The 25,060-nt window shown below is 30.5% G+C and overlaps 3 protein-coding genes across 3 annotated transcripts; 2 read left to right on the forward strand and 1 right to left on the reverse strand.

Annotated features, from left to right (window-relative positions):
- The first annotated feature begins 1,591 nt into the window (after positions 1-1,591).
- LOC114195458 (la-related protein 1B-like) lies at positions 1,592-6,093 on the forward strand. The gene is made up of 6 exons (XM_028085937.2): positions 1,592-2,383; positions 2,707-3,268; positions 3,350-3,494; positions 3,567-3,657; positions 5,340-5,411; positions 5,518-6,093. Exons 1-6 carry the CDS (start codon positions 1,886-1,888, stop codon positions 5,719-5,721), a joined length of 1,572 nt encoding a protein of 523 aa, XP_027941738.2. The 5' UTR covers positions 1,592-1,885; the 3' UTR covers positions 5,722-6,093.
- Positions 6,094-14,113: 8,020 nt separating this feature from the next.
- Positions 14,114-15,985, reverse strand: LOC114194200 (GDSL esterase/lipase At1g23500-like). Its single transcript, XM_028084308.2, has 5 exons — positions 15,745-15,985; positions 15,467-15,597; positions 15,121-15,348; positions 14,680-14,935; positions 14,114-14,420 (listed from the first exon to the last, which is right to left on the reverse strand). The coding sequence occupies exons 1-5, from the start codon at positions 15,983-15,985 to the stop codon at positions 14,203-14,205; spliced, it is 1,074 nt and encodes a 357-aa protein (XP_027940109.2). The 3' UTR covers positions 14,114-14,202.
- Positions 15,986-20,667: 4,682 nt separating this feature from the next.
- LOC114195459 (la-related protein 1B-like) lies at positions 20,668-24,712 on the forward strand. Its single transcript, XM_028085939.2, has 6 exons — positions 20,668-21,396; positions 21,734-22,295; positions 22,376-22,520; positions 22,593-22,683; positions 24,007-24,078; positions 24,199-24,712. The coding sequence occupies exons 1-6, from the start codon at positions 20,947-20,949 to the stop codon at positions 24,358-24,360; spliced, it is 1,482 nt and encodes a 493-aa protein (XP_027941740.2). The 5' UTR covers positions 20,668-20,946; the 3' UTR covers positions 24,361-24,712.
- The last annotated feature ends 348 nt before the right edge of the window (positions 24,713-25,060 follow it).

A 25,060-nucleotide genomic window follows, 5' to 3' on the forward strand; every position in this document is an offset into this window, starting at 1 on the left:
ATATATAATAAGATGTAATATAAAGAAAGTTTAAAAGTTACATTTAATTCCAACTATATGAAATCATGATGATGAATACAAGAGGAGCATGGAGAAGCATCATTCCTTCCATATCTTTTACAAAGTATTTACAACAAACTACACTAATATAAGTTTTTCTCTCTCTAGACTATACTATAGAACTATAATAGAATCAACGTTCAAATCAGCATACAAAACCCATAGGTCATGCCTTGTATTTATAGAATTTAAGCTTCCAAATATTGAAGTTTAGCCTTGGAGGTTTCTTTCCAAAGTGAGTTTCTTCCCAAGCTTGGACATCCATCTTTTGCATGTCAACGATGGAGGTTTCCTGCCATAGAGGTTTCCTATTCGTGCTCAGCTTCAAATCTGGAGCTTCATGTTTCTTTGTAGTGAAGTTTTCTTAAAATATGGCTTAAGCATCAAATTTCACTACTCAGCTGCATGATTAAAATTTAAATTTCTCAATTCATTTTTTGGCTTGAGCTACAACTTTTGAGGCTCAACACCAACTTTATAATTTCCTTCATTGTTCCTACAAAATAGTACAAAATGTATTAAATTTCACTTTTTCTATTTTCTTACTACCTCATTATGTAATTATGTAAAATTAGGATAATTCTAATGATTTTTACATTGATTTAGTACAAGATGAGTATTTAAATGATATGCAATTTAACTAATAAGTGACACTTATCAACATGCTCCAACTTTATCCATTTCAATGTTCACCAATTCCTTCATGACACACACAACACACAATCTATTCTATTCTTCTCATTGGTAAGAATGATTTGATTTCTTACATTCTAGACTTAGGTGTGTGTTTAAGATCACAAATTTCAATTTAAAAAATATAAATAAGATAAAAAATATTGATTGAATTGTATTAAAAAAAATAATAAGATGAGAAAAAAATTCGAAGAAACATCATAAATATTTTTGCATACATCTTACTAAAAGACTCATATATAACTTTATATAATTTTAGAGTGATTACAAAGGGGAGAGCAAATGATAACTTTGAGTATAGTATTTTTTTCTAGTTTTTTACATAACTTGAATTAATGTATAATAAAAATATTTTATACCAAATAATTATTTTTTTCATACGGTAACACTTAACTTATATGTTTGTATACATACATCTTCTATATACAACTTATTATTTATTAAAACGCATGTACTTTTTTTTCTATTTTTTTTTTAATTTGAAGCAAACCTTATACAAAATATAATGATAACTTTCTAAATTATCTATCACTAAAAAAATAACATTAATACAAAATATAATTTTATTACAAAGATTCAATATATACATTTTTGATAGTAAAAGTGTTATAAACATTTATTATACTTTTTAGTCACAAATACATAAAAAATGTTAATACACAAATAAACAAATAAAAGATAATAACTAATAAACCCATATATCACTATCCTAATATTTACTTATCTCCAAATTATTTTTATAAAACTAAATAATATATATGTTTATCTTTAAAGAAAGATAAATTAGAATAGTTACATTGTTTTACCAATATAAAGATAAAGAATGATGAAAGAAAGATACAGGGTTAGTTGATTTGAGGGAAAAAAAAGGAGAGAGAACAGTGAGAAACGCAGAGGGAGAGAGATCAGAGTTGTTTATGCTGATGAGAGGGTTCTTCCCCACCTAAGATCCGTTCCCCATCTCATTCTTTCCAGAAAAACCCTAACTCTTATTTATTTTCAATTTCCTACTTTTCCTTTTCTGTCTTGTAATTATCGAATTGCATTATTTTTTTCACCCTTCTTCACTCATCAATCTTTTTTTCACTCACAAAATACAAAAACAAAACAAAACTAGAAACCCTAATAATCAATGGTTACCACTGCCAAATCTCCCAATCATCACTCTTCGTCTACTGCTCCACCGCAGGTGCAGTCTGCCGATGTCAGTCCCAAGTTTCCGCGGAAAAATCTTCCCTCTCCCTGGGCTCAAGTGGTTCGCGGCGGAGAACCGGAATCTGTGCCTGGCATTTATCAATCGCCGCCGTCAACGTCATCCTCCTCCTCATCACTGATTGCCGACCAGGTCTTCTCCTCTGACTCTCCTCCCAAGATCATTCCGGCGTCGCCGCCGATGGACAATTCTAACACGGTTGCTGTTGCCGATAGCTTTGATGTCGCCGAGGACAATGCTGATCGTTCTAAGAAACCCGTTTGGAATAAGCCCTCAAACGGTGTCGTCCTGGAGACTGGGCCCGTAATGGGCGCTGAATCGTGGCCCGCGTTGTCTGCATCCACCAAAGGTTCTGCCAAATTGCCAGCTGAATCGTCGTCTAAGACCGTTGCTGATGGATCACTCTCAACTTCTCAGGTTTGGTTCAAATACATTCCCTAATTCTCTGCTTAGTTTTTTTTTTTCCTTTATTTATAATTCTGTTGTATTTGTTCAAATACCGTGCGTTGTAATTCCGTTTCGTTTTTTTTATATGAAATATAGCAAGAACAATACCCAACTATACAATTCTGTCTATGTATAATGCTTCCAATCTACATGAATCTATGAAGATAAAACCCTATATATTATTTTTTATGTATCAAAGAGAGTATGTATGTCTTGTTAAATCCATATTAATAATGGTAAATGGTGGATACTGGTTATTTTCTGTTGGAATGACCCTTTCTGTTATATTGTAGGCGCCAATGACTTCACAGGCTCCTCAGAAGCAATCTAATACTAATGCGAAAGCTAATCCTGCAACAAATTACAATGTGCCTGCTAGACAAAGATCGATGAAGCGGGTTGGGGGCAGTGGCATTGTGTCAGGTCCTTCCCAGAGTAACTTCTCCAATCCTCCTCCACCACCGCCACCGCCACCTTTTCCTGTATACCATCTCCCACCAGTTAGCTATGGTATGGTAACAGTGGTACCTGAGCCTGCTCCAAGAGATCATTACCGGAACAGTAATTGGGACCCAAGACCAATGGTGGGGGGTTTTGTGCCTGGGATGAATGAATATCGTGGTTCATCTCACAGGAGTTATTTTGGGCATAATCCCCGAGGAGATGGTTCCTATCATAATAGCTACGGTAGCAGGCATGATCAAGATCGCCGAAATTATGGGAATACTAGAGACACTTTTGTACCTCAACCAAGGATGCCTCCAAGAGGATTACTGAGGCACCCACCTCCTAGCTCTGCTGCTTTTGTGGGCCCTCAGCCCATTGGGCCATTTGCTAACCCCATGGGTTTTTCTGGTTTGTTTTTATTCTTTCTGTCAATTGTCCTGGTATAAAATAAAAAAAGACACTGATGTTTTTCTTCTTTTTTCATTTTAGAGTTTTATTACTATCAGCCAGTAACAATGGAACAGTTTACTGGTATGCCGTACTTCACTCCCAGCCCTGCTCCTACAACATTCATTTCTGCTACTGAATCTGCTCTCTCCAATATGATACTCCGCCAAATTGAATATTACTTTAGGTAAATTTAATCTCTTGTTTATTATTTAGACGGTTAATAAATCTTCATTCATTCTCAATTTGTTTTTTGCAGTGATGCTAATTTGGTGAGAGATGAGTTTTTAAGGTCTAAAATGGATGAACAGGGTTGGGTTCCTGTTACTTTGATAGCAGACTTCCCTCGAGTAAGTTATTTTTTCTCGGTTAAAAAGTACATCCTACATCTTTTGTGTAGAGCCTTTTAATGTTTTGCTTCCTGGTTTTAGTAAATCAATAAATCTTTGACTATCGGTAACAATTGTGTAGCAGTTTTGTTTTTTCTTGTTTTCTTAAGATTATTGTGATTGAGGATTTTCCTTACACAATCTATTTGGCATCAGTGTTTTGGTACACTTTTGCTTATATATGACTACTTTGACTATGTCTCTTACCACGAAAGATGATTTTTTCTCTTTGAAGTTATTGATTATTTTACATATTCTGTCTGTGTGGAACTAATGCTGTTCCAGGTGACCAGAAGAAATGGGAAAGGTTGACCTTTTGTGCGTCCTTGACACATAAGTTTGATATTTGCTGTCTGTGACCATTTCGGTTGAAATTATTATTGAATATTGCTCTTACAGCTTCAGATTTAAATTTTTTAATATCTTGTTGGGTTGAAATTTCTGTCTTAAACAACATATGGTACTGGTGCATAAGATGCATAGAACTGTTTAGGATGATTATGTGCTTTTGTGAGCTTTGGACGTCAAATTTGCTCTGCATCCAATTCAGCTTTTGGGATTAGTGTATTTTGTTTTTTTTTTTGTTTTTTTTCGGTACATGCTTATCTAGAAGAATAAAGGAAACACTAACATCATTAATACTGTCAGTTATCATTTGTTAGTTTATGATGTCTTACAGAAAATAAAGGACATATACACCAGTTTTGGAGTTAGGATGTTAGAAATAAAAAATATGATGCCTTTTAGGATGTGACAAATACAATTAGGAGATAATAAATGTGAACTTTTCTTAGTGATCATCAGTTTGTAAAATCACACAAACATGAAAAAGAGCTTTGATTGTATATGGTATGATCTAAGTGAAATCTTAACTATCATTCGTACTGATAACTACAAAGAATATAAACTTTCCTTTGTAGCTATCAGTATGAATGTTGAATCACACAAACTGAAGCTGTGCTATAATTGTATGTGGTGTGATCTATGTGAAATCTCGGGTTCGTAGGATTGTGGAATCAGCGATTTTTTTCTGCTTTGGCACATAGAACCCTCCAAAATGTCTATAAGATCATTGGTTGTAGGATCTTTCTTCTTTTAGATCACTAATTCTTTTTTTGAATTTGACCATTTTCCAAATGAACATGTTTAATTATTATTATTAACTGATCAGTGATATGGTATGCTACCTAGGGTGACTAGTGATGAAATTGGATTTTCTGAGAAGTCTCCTATCTAGTGTTCTATTCGTCCTCATGTTATGTAAATTAGAATCTGATGTATAAAATATTGATCAATTACAAAAGATATTGATTAATACTTTTCAATATTAATAATTCTTGATTTTTCCCTTGAACTTGTTTGTTTTCTGCGCTCAATATATTTTATAAGGATTGTAGATAGCAATGTTGTGGGATGTGATTAGAGACATGTTTTGCACATTACCCAGGTTTGTGTGGAGTTCAGAGGATAATGAAATGAAATGTTTACTATTTTTTAGTAACCATTCTCTTGTTTGAGAAATTCTTAAAAGAAAATAAAGAAAATTAAAAATTATTATGTAACATTTCAACTGTCTTTTATTAATCTTCATAAGTACTTAGCACTTTAGGTTTGCTTTTGCTCTATGTACCATATTTTTGCAGGTTAAAAGTCTTACCACTAATGTTCAGTTGATACTGGATTCTCTGAGAACTTCCGCAATAGTGGAAGTGCTGGTAAGTTGTCATATAATAGTACTTTTTACGTTCCAATATTTCGTAAAATTTGCACTGTTATGAGTTTGGAATTAATGTATTTTAATTTGTTTTCTTCTAATTGTAGGGTGACAAGTTGAGAAGACATAATGAGTGGATGAGATGGGTGTCTTCTAAAACACGGCCTGAGTCTACTTCCACTTCATCGTCTCCCCGTGGATCAAGATCCAATAACTTATCTAATTTTCAAGGTATAACCCTGGAAGAAACTGCAGAGTCATGTAGTCTGACTCAACTCTCCAATGGTGGTGCTACCGGAAGTAGCACTTGAACTGCATTTAAATAATCTACCCAGACCAGATTTCTTAACCTTTTTGGGGTCCAATATTCAAGCCTGTGGTCTTAGGTTGTTTTTTTGGTTGAGGTGATGGGAATAGAGACTGTGATAGTTGATTCTTTCAACAGTCTCGATTTTGATAGTAATTTTGAGTGAAGTAGTGGGAGGAAATAAGAATTATTCACAATTGTTATGGTAAAGAAAAAAAAAAAGAGAAAAACTAATTAGAAAAAGAAATCTAAATTTTTTTATTGAGGCTGATTTAACGAGATTATTGATTTGTATAGCTTATATTTGTTTTGTTGAACATTTCCTATTTTTTTAATGATTTATGGTAGAAGGTGTAAATAATCTCCGTTCTTTGTAGTGTTTTGAGTTTTAAATTTATTTTAAGTTGTGTGCTAAGATTACATATTGACAATATCAATTTCTGTTTTTATTTAGTCTATCTTTTTTATTCTTGTTCAAATAGTGGTTCATAATATGTTCTTTCTTTTTACTTCTAGATTTTCATGTAGTTGAATTGTTATGCATTTTGTTTTTAAATACTCAGGGTTTTCTCAAATATGCATGTCTTTTATTTGTTTTTGTTTTAGTATATGATAATGGTAGTAACTGGTATTTCAAGTAAATGTATTAATTAAATATTTTTTTTGTTAAAGATATTTTCAATACACCTTTATTTCAATCTTCTGTTGAAAATTCAGTTAAATCATAAATGTCATGTAGAACTATTTGTCATGGTCGACGTAGACTAAATTCGACTTGTAACTAGCAAAACGATATATAAAAAGAGGAACGCATGTTTGCATAAATTTATTGGTGTAATTTTTTTCTACAATTATTAATATATCTAATATCAAGAGAAATATTTATAATTCTAATTTACAAATAAATATTTAGATAAAAGCTATTGATTATATTAACTAAGATTTTATTTTGAACATTGTAAATTATGCTGACAATTTTTGTCCGATACATACACTTTTTATGTCATTGTAAACTATACATTTTTAGTTACCTAATTTACATGTGACAAGATGTGGAAATTAAGGCAAGTATGGAACGAGTACATATTCATTCACACCTCATTAACTAATTTAAAAAGTCGAATATTATTCATATAATTAATATAGATTTTTAAACAAAACAGTACGAATTCAGATAATACCTACTAGGAGGACAAACTTATTTCTCATCCTATGTTAGTGAGAGTTTGAGTATTTTATTTATTTTTATTAAAGTAAAATTTTATCTTCACATTTAGTTTGTATAAAATTTTTTATTTCATCTCCATAAAGACACGAGTCTCTACCTACATTCGTACATGTCATTTTAGTGTTTTAAATATTAATTAAATATCCTTCTACAAATATCACATTTAATATGAAAAGGTATACATTTCTTGTGTTCAAAAGTCAAATATAAAAAATAAATTATAATTATATAAATATCAAATATCCATTAGATAAATATTAAATAATTATAAAAATCTCCTTTCTCCTTTTTTTATTCATCATCTGCATCGAGAACCCAACTCATGCTGTAAAAAATTTCAATCTCCAAGAATACAAATATGCAAAAATTGGGACAAGCAAAAATCTCAATCTGCAAACATCAGGACAACCAAAAACCCCTCTCAAGGCCACTTGGTCACCTTTGCTATTGTGAAGACTCACTCTCATTATGAAGTCTTGTAGTAGGAGGAGAAAAAAAATCAAAGAAGAGAAACAAATATGCTCAACGAAAAACATGACCTCAACAAAAAAAATGCAAAAAAAAAAAACAAAGAAAACCTATTTACTGTTTATTCGACATTGAGCAACGATGACGACTCGGGTTCAACAACGTTGGATAGAGGTATTCAAAAACAAAGAAAGAAGAAGGAAGGAGGGAGGAAAATGCAAGGATGGCACAAGTTTAAAATTTTTAAAAAAAATAACCCTAAGTAGATGTTTAGGCTTCTGTTATTCGTAAAACCGAAACCTAGACACATTTAGACTTTCGTTCTAAAAATATCGACCTATATTCAAAAATTAAATTAAAAATTAGTGGCATTTTTTGAATTAATGAAAACTTTTAGGCACAAGTTTTGAGACAATTGAAATCGAAACATGTATGTGCTTCAATTTTTGTTAGAAAAGAAGTCTAAACATTTTCAATAATTTCAAAAATGTCATCACATTATAATAGGTTTCAATTTTCTTAAAATTTACATATATTTGATAAAATTAAAAGATTTTTTTATTAGTGTGATAAGAACGGGAGAAATACTTACATAATCATGTTTATCCTCGTATCTCTTTAAAAAATTTGATATTACCCGTATTCATATTTATTTTTAATTAATAATATTTTTTTTTTATCAAAATAAAAAAGTACTTAAACAAATATATTTAATTAAAAAGTAATAATTAATATAGAATAACTACTCAAGCCATGACTTTAGCAAGACAATAAAGTCAAAGTATGCATATTTATTTTAGTTATAAAAATATTATGGCAAAATTTATTAAAACTTTTAAATACATATTTCAAAATTTTAACTTAATTTAAATTTTATTATTTTAAAAATAAAATTATTCATGGTTTATATGGACTTGAAAGATATGAAATATAATTGTTTAATTGATATTTTATACATTAATTATTTTATCGTCACTACATTCTTTGGAATTTGAATTTGTGTTATTAATTGTAAATTTTATTTGAAATATTATATACTTGATTGTGACAATGAAATTTTAACTTTAAAATTAAATGGATAAAATTATGTAAATTATACATTTTATTAATTTATAGTTGTTCAATATGTTGAATTGGTACATGCCCGATTTTTTCGAGGTACATAAAAATGCCTATAATTATCTGTTTAGAATTATAATTATCAAACAAAAATGTCTGTAAAATATAATTAATATTATTTCACCATTCAAACCAAACTATAATTATGGCATACAATGCTATAATTGTTACAATTAGTTATTGCCATACTTATTTTGAATTAAAGATGATAATTTTCACTCCCATCTTTTAATTTTAAAATACATATTATTAATATTAATATATGCACAAAAAGTTTATGTACCAAATTTGAAAAGTACTTAATTTTATTTAATTATGTGGTTTGTGTAAAGAAACTGTGCTCAAAAGTTATACATTTAGTAAATTTATATTTCAAAAATATTAAACTTAGTAAATACAATAACTAATATCAATATGCATTTTTTATAAATACCAATTAATAATATTAAGTGTTAATGAGTATGAAATAGTAATTATTAATTAATTTAAAAAAATATTTCATTATTTGTTAAATATAACCGAATTCATTAACTTTTATTTGATGAAATGGTTATAGTAAAATTTGTTTATATTTTATAAATTTTAGCTTTTGATCAATTGTTATAGTAATATGTTCAAGTCTTATTTATAAATATAGATAGATGATCAAACCTTACCTAAAATATTAAAAAAAAACTTCTTAAAAAGGTTTTCTTACAAACCATATTTGGGTTTATGAGTCAGACACAGGTAGAAAGGATTGTTACATTGAATAAATTAAACAAACAATTAATAATATTTTTCTCATTTGAAGCAATTAAAAACTAACTATAACGAGATTTTGATATTTGTTTAATATATAAGTGTTTTAGTATATTTTGATAAAGAATAAATTTTATTAATACCTAAACACAATGAAAGTGTATTATTAACATGTTTTAAGGGAAATTAGATCATATAGACATTCAATTTCATATTATTGTTGAAAGGGGAGCCTTTCATCCATAAATGAAGAACAATTTTGATGATGTCTACTGATCTAGGATAAAACATAGCTTGGTTTAGTTAAAAGATGCATTAGGCAATTAGCTTCTCTTTATCAAATGTATTTCAGGCCTGCTGGGTAATTCTGCATATGATTAGTTCTTTAACTAATGGATTAACTGTGAGTATGGTACAAAGTAAGTGAAAATATACTCACGATAATCGATTAGGTAAATTGCTAATCGAATTAGTGACAGCAAAAACCTTTGTATAAAAGCTGTTTTGGGTCTGGAAAATTAGAAAGATCACGCAATTTCATCTGAGATAGAGCCATCTGAGAGATATAAAGTTTCAGAAGATTCTGCAAGATAACTCAAGTACAGATCCAAGAAGAATTGATGGTTGATTCTACCATGATGGATCTTGCTTGATTCAAGGAGCATCAATCAAATCTGCACATCTTAGGTGTATTCGTTTCTTGTTTTGTTTTCTGTATTTTTTATTACAGTTGCTTCAGTGTTTGAAGTGTGGACCTAGGTGCAATTGTGTTGATGCATTGCTCCTAGGGGGAGTTCTTGATTATTGAATCAAGTTCTTGGGTTTTGAGGGTTAGAATTACATAGGTGTGCTTGTAATTCTTGGAACCTTTCTATTTAGTGGAATCCTCCTAAGTGTGTTACTTAGGAGAAGACTGGATGTAGATTCGCATTGAATCGAACCAGTATAAATTGTGTGTCTTGATTCTTTCTTCTCTCTCTTAATCTTTCTTGATTGATTTAAACAGTCCATTAACCCAGAACTGTGTAATTGATTAATTGAGCTTTAAAACCTAAAGATCTTTCCAAGATTCATCTTAAACCAGTGAAAAACTCATTAATCAATTCGGATCCCTTTGTGGTTAAGAGTATTAGACATATTTGATTTTAACAATTGGTATCAGAGCTGGTTAATCGCACGCTAGTCGATTAGAAAGATCCTGTTATGTCTAATACATCTCAAACCTTTACTGAAGGGGCATCCATCAACAGGCCACATCTGTTTGCTGGTGAAAACTACCCTTTTTGGAAAATTAGAATGAAAATTTTTCTTGAATCAGTGGACAAAGGGGTCTGGGATGCTGCAGTTAATGGACCTTTTCAACCCATTAAAGTTGTGGAAGGCAAAACTATTCTTAAAGAGTTCTCACAGTGGACTCTTGATGAAAATAAAAGGGCACACTATGATGTTAGAGCCAAAAATATTATATCCTCTGCACTAACTTTGGATGAATTTTACAGGGTATCTGTGTGTGAATCCGCCAAAGAGATGTGGGATGTTTTGGAGGTCACCCATGAGGGCACGAATGAGGTAAAAAGAGCAAGGAAGAATACTCTCATTCAAGAGTATGAAATGTTCAGAATGAAGGCTGGAGAAAGCATATGTGATGTACAGAAGAGATTTTACACACATAGTAAATCACCTCTTAGCTCTTGGCAAGATCTTTGACAAAGAAGAACTGAATATCAAAATCTTGAAGAGCTTAAATAGGACATGGCAGCCTAAAGTTACAGCAATTTCTGAATCTAGAGATCTCACTAGCATGAACATAGCCACTCTCTTTGGAAAATTGAGGAAACATTAATTAGAGCTTGGAAGACTCAAGGAAGAAGAGGATGGAGAAAAGAGGCACACTATAGCCTTAAAGAGTGCTGTAAAATCTGCAACAAAACTTAAGAGAGCAGAATCTGCAGATGACTCAATTGATGGAAATTTTGATAGTGAAGAACTTCTGCAGGATATCTTACAAAGCCAATTATTGGTCATGTTACAATAATTACAAATGGGTACCTAAAGGAACACCTCAAACCACTAACATGAAAGGACCCAAGTTCAATTGGGTACCTGCATCTTCTCTTTAATCTTTGTTTCAGATGTGTCTTGATGCAAGGAAAACAATGTAGCTTTTATATAATGGATGCTCAAGACACATGAAAGGAGATGTGAAGAACTTCTACAGGATATCTTACAAAGCCAATTATTGGTCATGTTACAAGAGGTGATAATAACAAAGGTCAAATTTTTTATCCATCACATTGGTCTTGGTTTCTATTTGCTCTATACTTCCATAAATGTCTGCACTCTGATGTTAACCTATGTTATTGATTTCACCTGCTGCGTTGTTAGTATTGTCATACTTTGTATGCCTACTGTGTTCAAACTGTGTAGCTGCTTGCCTAACCTTGGCCTTAATCCATTATCGTGTTCTGTCTGAAGCTTAGTCTGTGTTAAGTTCTGCATCACATAGTTGCTACTTAATTTCTCAAAAGGAGCCCGCTAATCCATTATGCGAAATTGTTATGTATTCTGGTTGTTATCCTGGTTGTTATGCATTATCTCCTACTGCATCTCTTACATTGCTGCGCTGTTTAGATACAATTTTCCTGCTGTCCTGTATTGCATCCTAAATCTGTTTGATTTTTTTGCTAATGTCCAAAAAGGGGGAGAATTTGATATATTGATGGTTTATTGGTAGGGGGAGTATGTAATGAAAATGATATCTGTTATATGCCTATGCTGTTGTTTGCTTTGTGTGCTTGTACTGCTGTTGTGTTTGCTTAATGTGCTGCAGGCAGGCTTATCACAGTCCATGTTTTGGACATCATCAAAAAGGGGGAGATTGTTGAAAGGGGGAGCCTTTCATCCATAAATGAAGAACAATTTTGATGATGTCTACTGATCTAGGATAAAACATAGCTTGGTCCAGTTAGGATATGCATTAGGCAATTAGCTTCTCTTTATCAAATGTATTTCAGACCTGCTGTGTAATTCTGCATATGATTAGTTCTTTAACTAATGGATTAACTGTGACTATGGTACAAAGTAAGTGAAAATATACTCACGATAATCGATTAGGTAAATTGATAATCGAATTAGTGACAACAAAAACCTTTGTATAAAAGCTGTTTTGGAATCTGTTTTGGGTCTGGAAAATTAGAAAAATCACGCAGTTTTCATCTGAGATAGAGTCATCTGAGAGACATAAAGTTTCAGAAGATTCTGCAAGATAACTCAAGTACAGATCCAAGAAGAATTGATGGTTGATTCTACCATGATGGATCTTGCTTGATTCAAGGAGCATCAAGTCAAATCTGCACAGCTTAGGTGTATTCGTTTCTTGTTTTGTTTTCTGTATTTTTTATTACAGTTGCTTCAGTGTTTGAAGTGTGGACCTAGGTGCAATTGTGTGGATGCATTGCTCCTAGGGGGAGTTCTTGATTGTTGAATCAAGTTCTTGGGTTTTGAGGATTAGAATTACATAGGTGTGCTTGTAATTCTTGGAACATTTCTGTTTAGTGAAATCCTTCTAAGTGTGTTACTTAGGAGAAGACTGGATGTAGATTCGCATTGAATCGAACCAGTATAAATTGTGTGTCTTGATTCTTTCTTCTCTCTCTTAATCTTTCTTGATTGATTTAAATAGTCCATTAACCCAGAACTGTGTAATTGATTAATTGAACTTTAAAACCTAAAGATCTTTTCAAGATTCATCTTAAACCAGTGAAAAACTCATTAATCAATTCGGATCCCTGTATGGTTAAAAGTATTAGACAGATTTGATTTTAACAATTATTGTTTTAGGTTTGGATTTTTATCCTAAATAGGCAAATTTATCTATTTGGTGCAATTCTCATTCATAATTACCAAAACGGACAATTTTAAAATAAAAATCATATATATGTACACGACTTCAATAAATTTAAAAAAGTTGTATACGAGACTGACGACTTTATTTTTATTACGTTAATCAGGAAAATAATTTTTTTGAAATGAAGTGATATATGTTGTTGGAGACTTCATTAAAATAGTCGTATCCTAGTCGGTGCTTTTATTAAATTAAATTTTATCAACAAAATAAGTTTCTCTTATAATTTTATACAAAATAAAAATATTTGTCTTTCCTTATTAAACAACTTAAAAAGATTAATTAGCTTTTTTACGAAAACCATACATTGGTTAAGCATATGTATGTGTAAGCCAAATATTGTATGTATTTGGAACAGCAATTTAGGAAAAAAAAAAAAAATCTATCTTGCCATTATGATGCCTTTTTTTGTTTTCTACTCCAGAAAAATTATTTTCAAGAACTGGCTTGAAAAAATTCCCTCAATTTCTTCTGGAAATAAGCAAGAGCATTCAGAATTAAACAACGCTTATCAGAATTAAAGAACACAAATAAATAGCTGCTTTATAAATGTAATCACAGTAAAGTCTTCGACCTAGGATACGATTTCACTTAAAAAATAATAATCTCATGATTAACGTAAACAAAGTGAAGTTGTCAGTCTTATATACAATTTCTTTGAATTTATTGAAGTCGTATACATGTTGTACGATTTCTTCTCAGTGAAGTCTATATTGATAATTTTTCTAAAGTTTGTCGATTTCGGTAATTATGAATAGAGATTTTTTATAAATTTACCCCTAAATGGTGCATCCTCACAAATACTAATACACATAAGAAAAATACAAAAGTAAACAAAGTTGTAGTACTCATGAATGAAAATAATTTCCATAACAACTATATATACTTGATAATACAATAATACAACAGTTGAGAGACTTGATAAAGTTGATTGAAATTCATGCTAATTATTGAAACAGAGCTATTATTGAGACTTGATAAACACTAGATGAAGTTGTTGTCTCTCTCCATTCGAGACAAGTTCCTTAACTTGTGATAGAAGTGTTGGCAAAAGAGCTTTGAACATTCATCTTCATTTTCTGAAGAATAGAATTGACCACAAGCTGATAAGCTCTCTCTGTTGGATGACCATAATCCCAGAAAACGTAAGTGGAAGGATTCGGACACACAGCCATAAGACTACACAGCCCTGAAACTCCAAATGGAGCAGTCCCACAACACCCTTCCCCAGCGTCAGTAAACCCTGAAATAATAATCATAACGTAAAACACCGTTATAATCGTTAGAAATACAAGTGTGAGCCTAAGTTTTATATTGGTTAGAAATGAGAAAGTAAGACACTGTCTTAAGGTGTTGAGTTGAAAATGGTGTCAATGTCTTATGTGATTGGACTCTCATCGGTGTTGTATCTCTCTCGTAAAACTCTCTCCGTAAACCTATCGATAACAATAATATGAACTATTCTTGAATCGGTGAATATATAAAGTTGTGTAGAAAATAACCTGATGCCTGTGGATTATGTATAATACTGAGAAAAGGAGTATAGACATCGACGAATCTAATGTCATAATTTGGAAGAGTGGCTCCGAGAGAATCAACTGCTGCTGATAACTGTCCATTAAATGTCTGTGCTTCAATGTTTGCAAGTTCTGCACAAAATCTCAATGGCCCCCCAGCTGTAGTTCTACCTCCAGGTAAGCATCCAAGTGGCAATGTGCTTAATGCCCACACTTTTCGTACTCCAAGATCATATATACTCTTCAACAAGTTCATTCACACACTCTTATGTTAATTGTAATCAAACACGTAATTAACGTACGATAAACTATAGAATTTTTTGTAGTGTCGTGTCCTCTGTTTAACATTAAAAACATCAAGTGGTATAGCAGAAGAACAAAACAGATGAATTTGGCAGTTAGAAAATTAAGAGGAGGCAATGGAACCTTGAAGAAGTTCTTGGCATTGGAAACTAAGTAAGCGACGTAGAGAGGGAAAGGACGTGTTGTGGCAAGAAGTAAAGAATAGGTGATGGCAATGTCGTTGTTGCCGGCAGAAACAAGGAAGATGCTGTTGGCTAGGATCTCACTCGCACGTTGTTGTCCCACTGCTGCTGTAAGCTTTCCTATGTATTCTTTGAACATCGCCAGTTGGGTTGGCTGCGTTATAACTCCCTGATCTCACGCATAAAACATCATGGAAAAACATAACTTTTCTCCCAAACACAGTTGTTAGGATTTGCAAACAACCTAAAATGCAGTGAAAGTGTAATATACATATATATATATATACCTGTATTTGAGAAGTGAGATCATCAAGTCCAGAACCACCAGAAGCAAAGGAAACACCAGTGGCGAGGTCTTGAGGAGTCAAGGTGGTGCTAAGATATGCTGGCACAGTGTCTTTTACTCCCAATGCAGATGCTGCATGTACAATGTTTAAATCGGTCATGACTTCATTATCAAACATTTCAACTATATTTACGATATGGAATTCATATATATCATGAAACATATTATTGGATTGATTATCGATGATGCATGCATGCACGTTCATGAATCTCAATATACCTATCAAATCTGTGGGATTTTTTCCATTGCAGAATCTTCCTGTAGGTACTCCTCCAGGGAAATCCCTTCCATAGGGTGGATAATTACACTTGGTCATCGTTGCAAGATGGTTATTGTTTCCCGTATCAAGAATCGAGTCTCCAAATGAAAACAAAGCTGGAACTGCTGGGTTTGCAGCTAGTGCTCTGGGAAATCTGATACCAAAGAAAACCAACACAATTGATACTAATAACTGTTCCATTTTGCTTTTTCAATGGTTTTCTTGCAAGGTGTATGGTATTTATAGAGAATTTGGATTTTCTTTTAGATTTTTTGATATTGTTCATCTACATCTACGGTGTCTTTATAATTTACTAATTATTACTAACGTTTTAAAATATATTAAAAAATAATTTAAAATGTTAACGCAATATAAAAAAAATTCAATAAAAAATCTTAACTCATAATGTATTCCGCGTGCGTCTCATTTAATAGAAATTCATCGAGTAAATCCTGTGAATTATATTAATAAATAAATAAATATAGATATAATTTAAAAGTTAGGACATAATTTGAAACAGTGCAGCATTAAAATTTAATATTTAATAAATAGACATAAATTTTGTACATTTCAGTCATGATGGGATTTTAATTATAGAATCTGTTCTATTTTTGTTTCTAAACAGGGGAGATTCTATTACCAACATAAACGACAGAAATTGAATTGTGTGTTTTTTTTTTTTTAATTATAATTTTAATTTTTTTCTTACGATAAAAGAAAGTTTGAAAACAAATAGAGCAAATAGAAAAGAATTTAAAGTATCGATTTTATCTTTTAGAGTACGTGCTGTTCTTACAATGACATTGAGTTTTACACGTTCTTTTTAGGTTATTCTTTTCTCAATTTTTTTCATTCCAGTGTGTTTCAAATCTTACATTAATTTTAGTAGTCGAAATTTTCACCCTTAAATAAAGAGAGTTCATTAATGATTTGTCTTTCATTTTATGATAATTAAGATTATTGTCGTCCTTCAAAGAACTGGTTTTAATAAATTAATTCGAATATTAATTGAAATAAATATTAGCTTTAAAATGAGGGTTTTCTAATGGAGTTTAATGTATTGAAAATATTTTCACAAATAAGTTTAGTATAATGGTGTTATACATAAGTTATTTTAAAAACGCTTTTGTAACAACCAAGCATATAAAGTCATGTAATAAAAAGAGCCTAACATAACTATGTCCAATTATCCGATATCAAAGGTAAATGATTGAACTAATTAAATAATTGTTTTAACTTCTCTCTCACTTTTCGATACAATACCCAGAACTCTCAAAATGTTTATATAGCCTGTATCTTTGAAGTATTATATTTCATTCCTAAATTCAAAATTTTTAAATTGTTAATATAACTAAATAACTCAATCGTTTTTTTTTTTTGGAAGTTGAGATAAATTTAAAATGTTTATTTTCATTGTAAATATATAAACAAAATTAAATTACATTATCATAAATTTAGTTAAACTTGTTATTAAATATTTTATTACTTAAATTTATTACTGAATATAAGTTTTCTAGAATCGCAATATCTTCGATAAAGTATTTGACATATCTTTTTCCAAGTTGGCAGTTATAACTACTATATATGTTAAACAAAACATATTTTCTTGAAACATGACATTTTTAAATGTCTTTATCCTAATTTATTTATGAATATGCATTGAATAGATAAGACTTGCACAATTTCCTTCGTATACTAATTTTAATGTTTAATAAGCAAATGTATAGATGAATAAATGAAACGTGTTTGACATATAATCTAATTAATATGTAATTTGGGATATATATTTAAAAAATAATGGGAAATGAATGTTTTGACTACTTATAACTACAATATTCACAATATTGTTTTTCCTTTTGAATTTCTTTAGACAAATTATAAGGTCTTTATATTCTATATTCAAACTATTAATTTTAATAATTCTTCAGACGTAAGTTAATACAACGCATAAATATAAGAATGAATATTTTCCATGCACATGTAATGTAAGAAATTATACAAGTCTTACATATTTAATGTATATTTATAATAAATTAGAATAAATATATTATGAGAACTTTTTTTTTCTCCAAAATACACTATCTCTTAATTATTACTTTTTAAATATAAAAGAAATATAAATAAAAATATTTCATTCTCTATCCATTTTTCATTTATAAGATTATTTTAATTTTAAAAATTAGCCAATCATCCCTCTACATCATATTATTTACATGAATGCCTCGTAGATTTGAAAGATTTAAACCAAACTTCAAAAATGAAATTTTCTATTTAAAATATATTTTTAATTTTTTTTTATATAAAATTATCTATTAAGTTGTTTTAATTAATTTCATTTAATATTTTTTTAATGTATAACAAGGTTAATTTATTTAATTTATTGAGATGTTATTGATTTTAAATAAATTTTTATTGTTTTTAATTTTGAAAAACCCTTCTGAAGCGATAATATTTTGTAAGTTATATATACATTTTAAAAATAAATTATTTTGATTTAAACAATTAATATCACAATGGTTAACATTATTCTATTAGCTACATATGCATTTATAAAAGAATCTATCCTTTTTTTTATAATTAAAAATGTCAATAAGTTTTATCATTTTCATAACCTATAACCTATCATTTCCCTTAAATAATGATGTAGAAGTGTCATGTTCATGATTTACTAATCTTATCTATCGTGTGCATTATTTTCAAAGTTTTTCAATTCGAATTCATATTCATCGCTCATTTCATTAGAGATTTCATCTTTATTATCCATAAAAAGGTCAAACTCTAACAAAGTTAATAGTTTTGTAATTCAATTCAAGCAAAAATTTCACTTTCTCATCAAAGAAAACTTTCGAAATCAATAAATAAAAAAGTACCGAAAAGCAAAACCAAACAAAAGAAACACATTTATAATCATAATACAAATTCAACAAATAAAATAAAAACAAAAACATAACTAGAAAGCAAAACATACAAATAAAAAAAAGGATAAAAATATTGGTACACAAAACAAAATATGAGATTCTAAGAAATGGAATATACTAAAACCTTCCACATAAGAACTGTAAAAGAGGAAAAAGCAAGGAATGAGATCACTATGAGAGATCACATAGATAAAAGAATTAAATAAGAAAAATATTTTTTTTATAAGAGAATAAAGATAACTAATAATTTTTTTCTATCTAAACAAAATTATAATTTATTAAGAAAACTTTTACCATTAAATATAATTTTTTTATATGTAACAATTAACTTATATCATCTACATAAATCTTTTAGATGCAGCTTATTATTTAGTAAAGCACAGGTAATGTTTTAAATATTTTTTAATTAAATTACTCTTCTGGTCCTCAAGTATTTTTTTTCTCAATTTGGTCCTTACCGTTAATTTTGACCAAACGGTGTTAAAATCAACGCCACATGTCAATTTATAGTTTATTTGAATTTTTGATTTTTTAGCTTTTTTTTAAATTTTTTTTTACTTTTTAAATTTTGTACATGTGTCACTCCACAGTTGTATCATGTGCCAACATGATTCAATTTAATCTCAATTTTTGTAAAAATAAAACAATATTGTCCTTCCTTACATTGACACTCAATTTAGTTTTTGTATAAATTTTATGATGATATTCTTACTAAAATTGACATTTTTATTAAATATTTGTAAAAATATTTTTAAACAAGTTTTTTTTTTTTAGTTTTATTATTAAACACGGTTAAACCCCAAACTTAATTTCCACACGTAATAATTTTGTCATCATATATAAAGACATCAAGTGTATCATATTATACAAACTTAATGAAGATTAAAAATCAAATAACTTGCTACACATAAGTTTAGAAACTAAATTTAAAGTTTAAAATAAAAGCAAAATTTAATGTTTTGTATAGAATTTAAAGTTAATTTCAAATATTTCTAAAAATATTTAATAAAAACGTTAGTTTTAGTAAGAATATCACCATAAGATTTATAAAAAAGTAAATTGAGTGTCAATTTAAGGATGGATAATATTACTTCATTCTTACAAAAATTGAAACTAAATTGAAACTAAAAACAAATATAGAGACCAAATTAAATCATTTTGACATGTGACACATATGTGAAGTGACACGTGTAAAAAATAAAAATAAAAATCAAAAAATCAAAATAAAAATAAAAAATTCAAAAAAAAAATAGAAATTGACATGTGGAGTTGACTTTAACACCGTTTGGTCAAACTAACGGTAAAGACTAAATTGAATTATTTTTAAGAAAACGAGGACCAAATTGAGACAGAAAAATACTTGAGGACCAAACTGATATTACTTGACAAATAAAAGGACTGAAAGAGTAATTTAACCTATTTTTTAATTTGAGGCGTGTACAAAGTATAATGATAATTTTCTTAACTATCTATCAATTTAATACAAACTATAATTTTATTTAAAGGATCTAAAAATATTTTGTATTGTAAACGTGTTATAAATATTTATATACTTTTTAATCACAAATAAATATATAAATGTAAATGATAATATACAAATATATACTTATATATAAATAAATATATATAAAGAAGATTGAAAAACCAAACATGAACACTAAATAAAAATCTTTATATATATATATATATATATATATATATAATATAAGTATAAATTTAATATATATAATTATAGTAATAATAGTAATAATAACAATTTTTTTATTTTTTTAACAGCAAATAAGTATCTAATATTTACATATATTTACTTATTACTTATCTCTATAGGTTGCTTTTATAAAACTAAATAATATATATAAATGTATTTAAAGAAAGATAAATTAAAATTGTTATCTGGTTTTACCAATATAAAGATAAATAATGGTGAAAGAAAGATATAGGGTTAGTTGATTTGAGGGAAAAAAAAAAAGGAGAGAGAGAACAGTAAGAAACGCAGAGGGAGAGAGATCAGAGTTGTTTATGCTGAGAGGGTTCTTCCCCACCTAAGATCCGTTTCCCATCTCATTCTTTTCAGAAAAAACCCTAACTCCTATTTGTTTTCAATTTCCCACTTTCCCTTTTCTGTCTTGCAATTATCGAATTGTTTTATTTTTTTACTTTTCTCTTGCTTCTTCACTCATCAATCTCTTTTTCACTTCCAAAATAAAAAAACAAAACAAAACTAGAAACCCTAATCATCAATCAATGGTTACCACTGCCAAATCTGCCGATGCCAACAGCTTCCCGCGAAAAAACCTTCCCTCGCCCTGGGCTCAAGTTGTTCGCGGCGGAGAACCGGAATCGGGGCCTGGCATTCACCCATCACCACCATCAACGTCATCCTCTTCCTCATCACTGATTACGGACCAGACGCCCTCGTCTGATTCTCCCAAGCTCATTCCGTCGTCGCCGCCGCCGATGGACAATTCTAACACGGTTGCTGTTGCCGATAGCTCTGATGGCGCCGAGGACAATGCTGATCGTTCTAAGAAACCCGTTTGGAATAGGCCCTCAAACGGCGTCGTCCTTGAGACTGGGCCCGTAATGGGAGCTGAATCGTGGCCCGCGTTGTCTGCATCCACCAAAGGTTCTGCCAAATTGCAACCTGAATCGTCGTCTAAAATCGTTGCTGATGGATCACTCTCAACTTCTCAGGTTTTGTTCAAATACATTACCTAATCCTCTGCTTAGTATTTCTTTCTTCTTTATTTATAATTCTGTTTTGTTTGTTCAAATACAGTAAATTGTAATTCTGTGTAGTTTTTTTTTTTAATATGAAAATTATGAAAATATAGCAAGAATAACACCCAACTATAGAATTCTGCTTCCAATCTACATGAATCTATGACAACAAAACACTATATATTATTTTTCATCTTTCAAAGAGAGTATGTATGTCTTGATAAAGAAGTATTTAAAATCCATATTATTAACGGTAAATGGCGGGTACTGGTTATTTTCTGTTGGAATGACCCTTTCTGTTATATTGTAGGCGCCAATGACTTCACAGGCTCCTCAGAAGCAATCTAATACTAATGCGAAAGCTAATCCTGCAACAAATTACAATGTGCCTGCTAGACAAAGATCGATGAAGCGGGTAGGTGGCAGTGGCATTGTGTCAGGTCCTTCCCAGAGCAACTTCTCCAATCCTCCGCCACCCCCGCCACCGCCACCTTTTCCTGTCTACCATCTCCCACCAGTTAGCTATGGTATGGTAACAGTGGTACCTGAGCCTGCTCCAAGAGATCATTACCGGAACAGTAATTGGGACCCAAGACCAATGGTGGGGGGTTTTGTGCCTGGGATGAATGAATATCGTGGTTCATCTCACAGGAGTTATTTTGGGCATAATCCCCGAGGAGATGGTTCCTATCATAATAGCTACGGTAGCAGGCATGATCAAGATCGCCGAAATTATGGGAATACTAGAGACACTTTTGTACCTCAACCAAGGATGCCTCCAAGAGGATTACTGAGGCACCCACCTCCTAGCTCTGCTGCTTTTGTGGGCCCTCAGCCCATTGGACCATTTGCTAACCCCATGGGTTTTTCTGGTTTGTCTTTCTTTTTTCCATCAATTGTCTTTGTATAAAATAAAAAACAAAGTAATGTTTTTCTTCTGTTTTCGTTTTAGAGTTTTATTACTATCAGCCAGTAACAATGGACCAGTTTACTGGTATGCCTTATTTCACGCTCAGCCCTCCTCCTACAACATTCTTTTCTGCTGCTGACTCTGCTCTCTCCAATATGATAGTCCGCCAAATTGAATATTACTTTAGGTAATTTTTATATTTTGTTTATTATTTAGATGGTTAGTAAATCTTCATTCATTTCCAATTTGTTTTTTGCAGTGACGCTAATTTAGTGAGAGATGGGTTTTTAAGGTCTAAAATGGATGAACAGGGTTGGGTTCCTGTTACTTTGATTGCTGACTTCCCTCGAGTAAGTTTCTTAAATCACTCTGTATCTTCTGTGTAGAGCTTTCTAATGTTATACTTCTTGGTTGTATAATTTATTCAATCACTAAATCTCTGACTAGCGGTAGCAATTCTGTAGCAGTTTATATTTACTTGTTTTCTTAAGATTATTTTGGTTGAGGATTTTCGTTACCCAATCTATTTGGCATCAATGCTTCGGTACACTTTTGCTTATAAATGAATACTTTAACTATGTCTCTTACCAGGAAAGATGAATTTTTCAGTTTGTTTGTAAAATCACACAAACCTTAAACACATCTTTGATTGTTTATTGTGTGATCCAAGTGAAATTTCCTATCATTCATACTGATAATTAAGATCTCAAAAAAAGTAAACTTTTATTAGTGATTGATCATCAGTATGATTCTAAAATCACTCAAACCTGAAACAGAGCTTTGATTGTATATGCTGTGATCTATGTTAAGTCTTTGGTAATTCATACTGATTCTCAAAGAATGTAAACGTTTTTTAGTGATATCGGCATGGTTGTAAAACCACACAAACCGAAACTGGTATGTGGTGTGATCTTAAAGTAAAATCTCCTATCATTCATAGGATTGTGGGGTCAGTGATTTTCTTTTCTGATTTGGCGCGTAGAACCCACCAAAACGCCCAAGGTCATTGGTTGTGGGATCTTTCTTCCTGTAGATCACTAATTCTTTTTTTATTTGTTTTTAATTTGAGTATTTTCGAAATGAAAATGTTTAATATTTATTATCAACTGGTCAGTTGTATTGCATGGCATGCTATCAAGGGTGACAAATGATGAAATTGGATTTTCTGAAAAGTCTCCTGTCTCTTGTCTTCTGTTGTATTCGTCCTCGTATTGCTGATTTTTTTCCTTGAACTTGTTTGTTTTTGTGCGTTCAATATATTTTATGAGTAGGATATAAGAGAGCAAAGGTTGTGGAATGTGATTAGAGACATATTGTTCTGCACATTACCCAGGTTTGGGTGGAGTTGAGAGGCAAATGGAATGAAATCTTTATTATTTATTAACAATTTTCTTATTTGAAAAATTCTTATAAGAAAATGAAAGATTATTGTTTAACATCTTAACTTTATTTATTGATATCATGACTACTTTACAGCACTTTCGCAGCGGATTCTTATTAAAGGGAAAAGTAACATGTAACTTAACGTAACTTAGTTATTTTCCTATGTTTTCTATTATTATTTCTCTTTTAAAAATTGGAGTGTGTCATTCAAGACATGAAAATGAACTAAAGATAGAAACTTTTCTCTCTAAAATCCGTTTGTTTTTACTCTATGTACTGTCCTGTGCCAGGTAAGAAGTCTTACGACCAACGTTCAGTTGATCTTGGATTCTATGAGAACTTCAACAATTGTGGAAGTGCGGGTAAGTTCTCATATAATAGGACTTTTGTCACAATTAAACATTTATTTTGTTAATAGTTTAAATTTAATATATTTAAATTTATTTTGTTCTATATTTAAATTTATTTTGTTCTGACTGCAGGGTGATAAGTTAAGAAGACATAATGAGTGGATGAGATGGGTGTCCTCTGCTAAAACACGGTCTGGATCTACTTCTACTTCATCCTCTCCCCGTGGGTCAAGATACAATAACTTGACAACTAATTTTCAAGCTATAACCTTGGAAGAAACCACCGTCCTCTAGTCTGCTCAACTCCCCAATGGACGTGGTCTTAGGTTATTTTTATATTTTTTTTGGAAGTGATGGGAGTAGAGACTGTGGTGGTCTCGATTTTGAGTGATTTTGAGTGAAGTAGTTGAAGGAAATAAGAGTCATTCACATTCCTTATGGTAAAAGAGGAAAAAAAAGAGGAAAAAAGAGGAGAAAAACTAATTGAAAAATAAAAGAGAAAAATTAATTAGAAAAAACTTTAAAATTTTGATTGAGGCTGATTTATGGAGTATATTGGTTTGTATAGCTTATATTTGATTTGATGAATACTTCCATTTTTTGAATGATTTATGTTAGATGATGTAAATAATGTCTCTTGTGTGTAGTGTTTTATTTATGGGTTATAAGGACATTGCAGATAGTAATAAAGAAGTAGTATTAATGAAGATGGTAAAAATAAAAGAATGATGTGATATGATCAGGAAATTAAATTTAAAACCTGCAATTGATATAGATGTTAATATTGTTTCATAATTTTTATCGGGTTAGTGTGTGTTAGTATATAATTTATTCAGCATTTTCTTAAATTCTCAATTTTAAATGTTTTCCTTAGGCTAGATAATAGCGTATGTCAAGCAAAAATAAAAATAATTTTTTATTGAGGTTATTATTAGTATACTATGATTTGTGTATACTGGTGTAATTTTTTTCTATAATTTATTAATTATTAATA

The sequence above is a fragment of the Vigna unguiculata genome, chromosome 8 (genome assembly GCF_037176805.1).
Source record: "Vigna unguiculata cultivar grain cowpea cultivar isolate G323 ecotype 2 chromosome 8, ASM3717680v1, whole genome shotgun sequence".
NCBI classification, from domain to species: domain Eukaryota; kingdom Viridiplantae; phylum Streptophyta; class Magnoliopsida; order Fabales; family Fabaceae; genus Vigna; species Vigna unguiculata.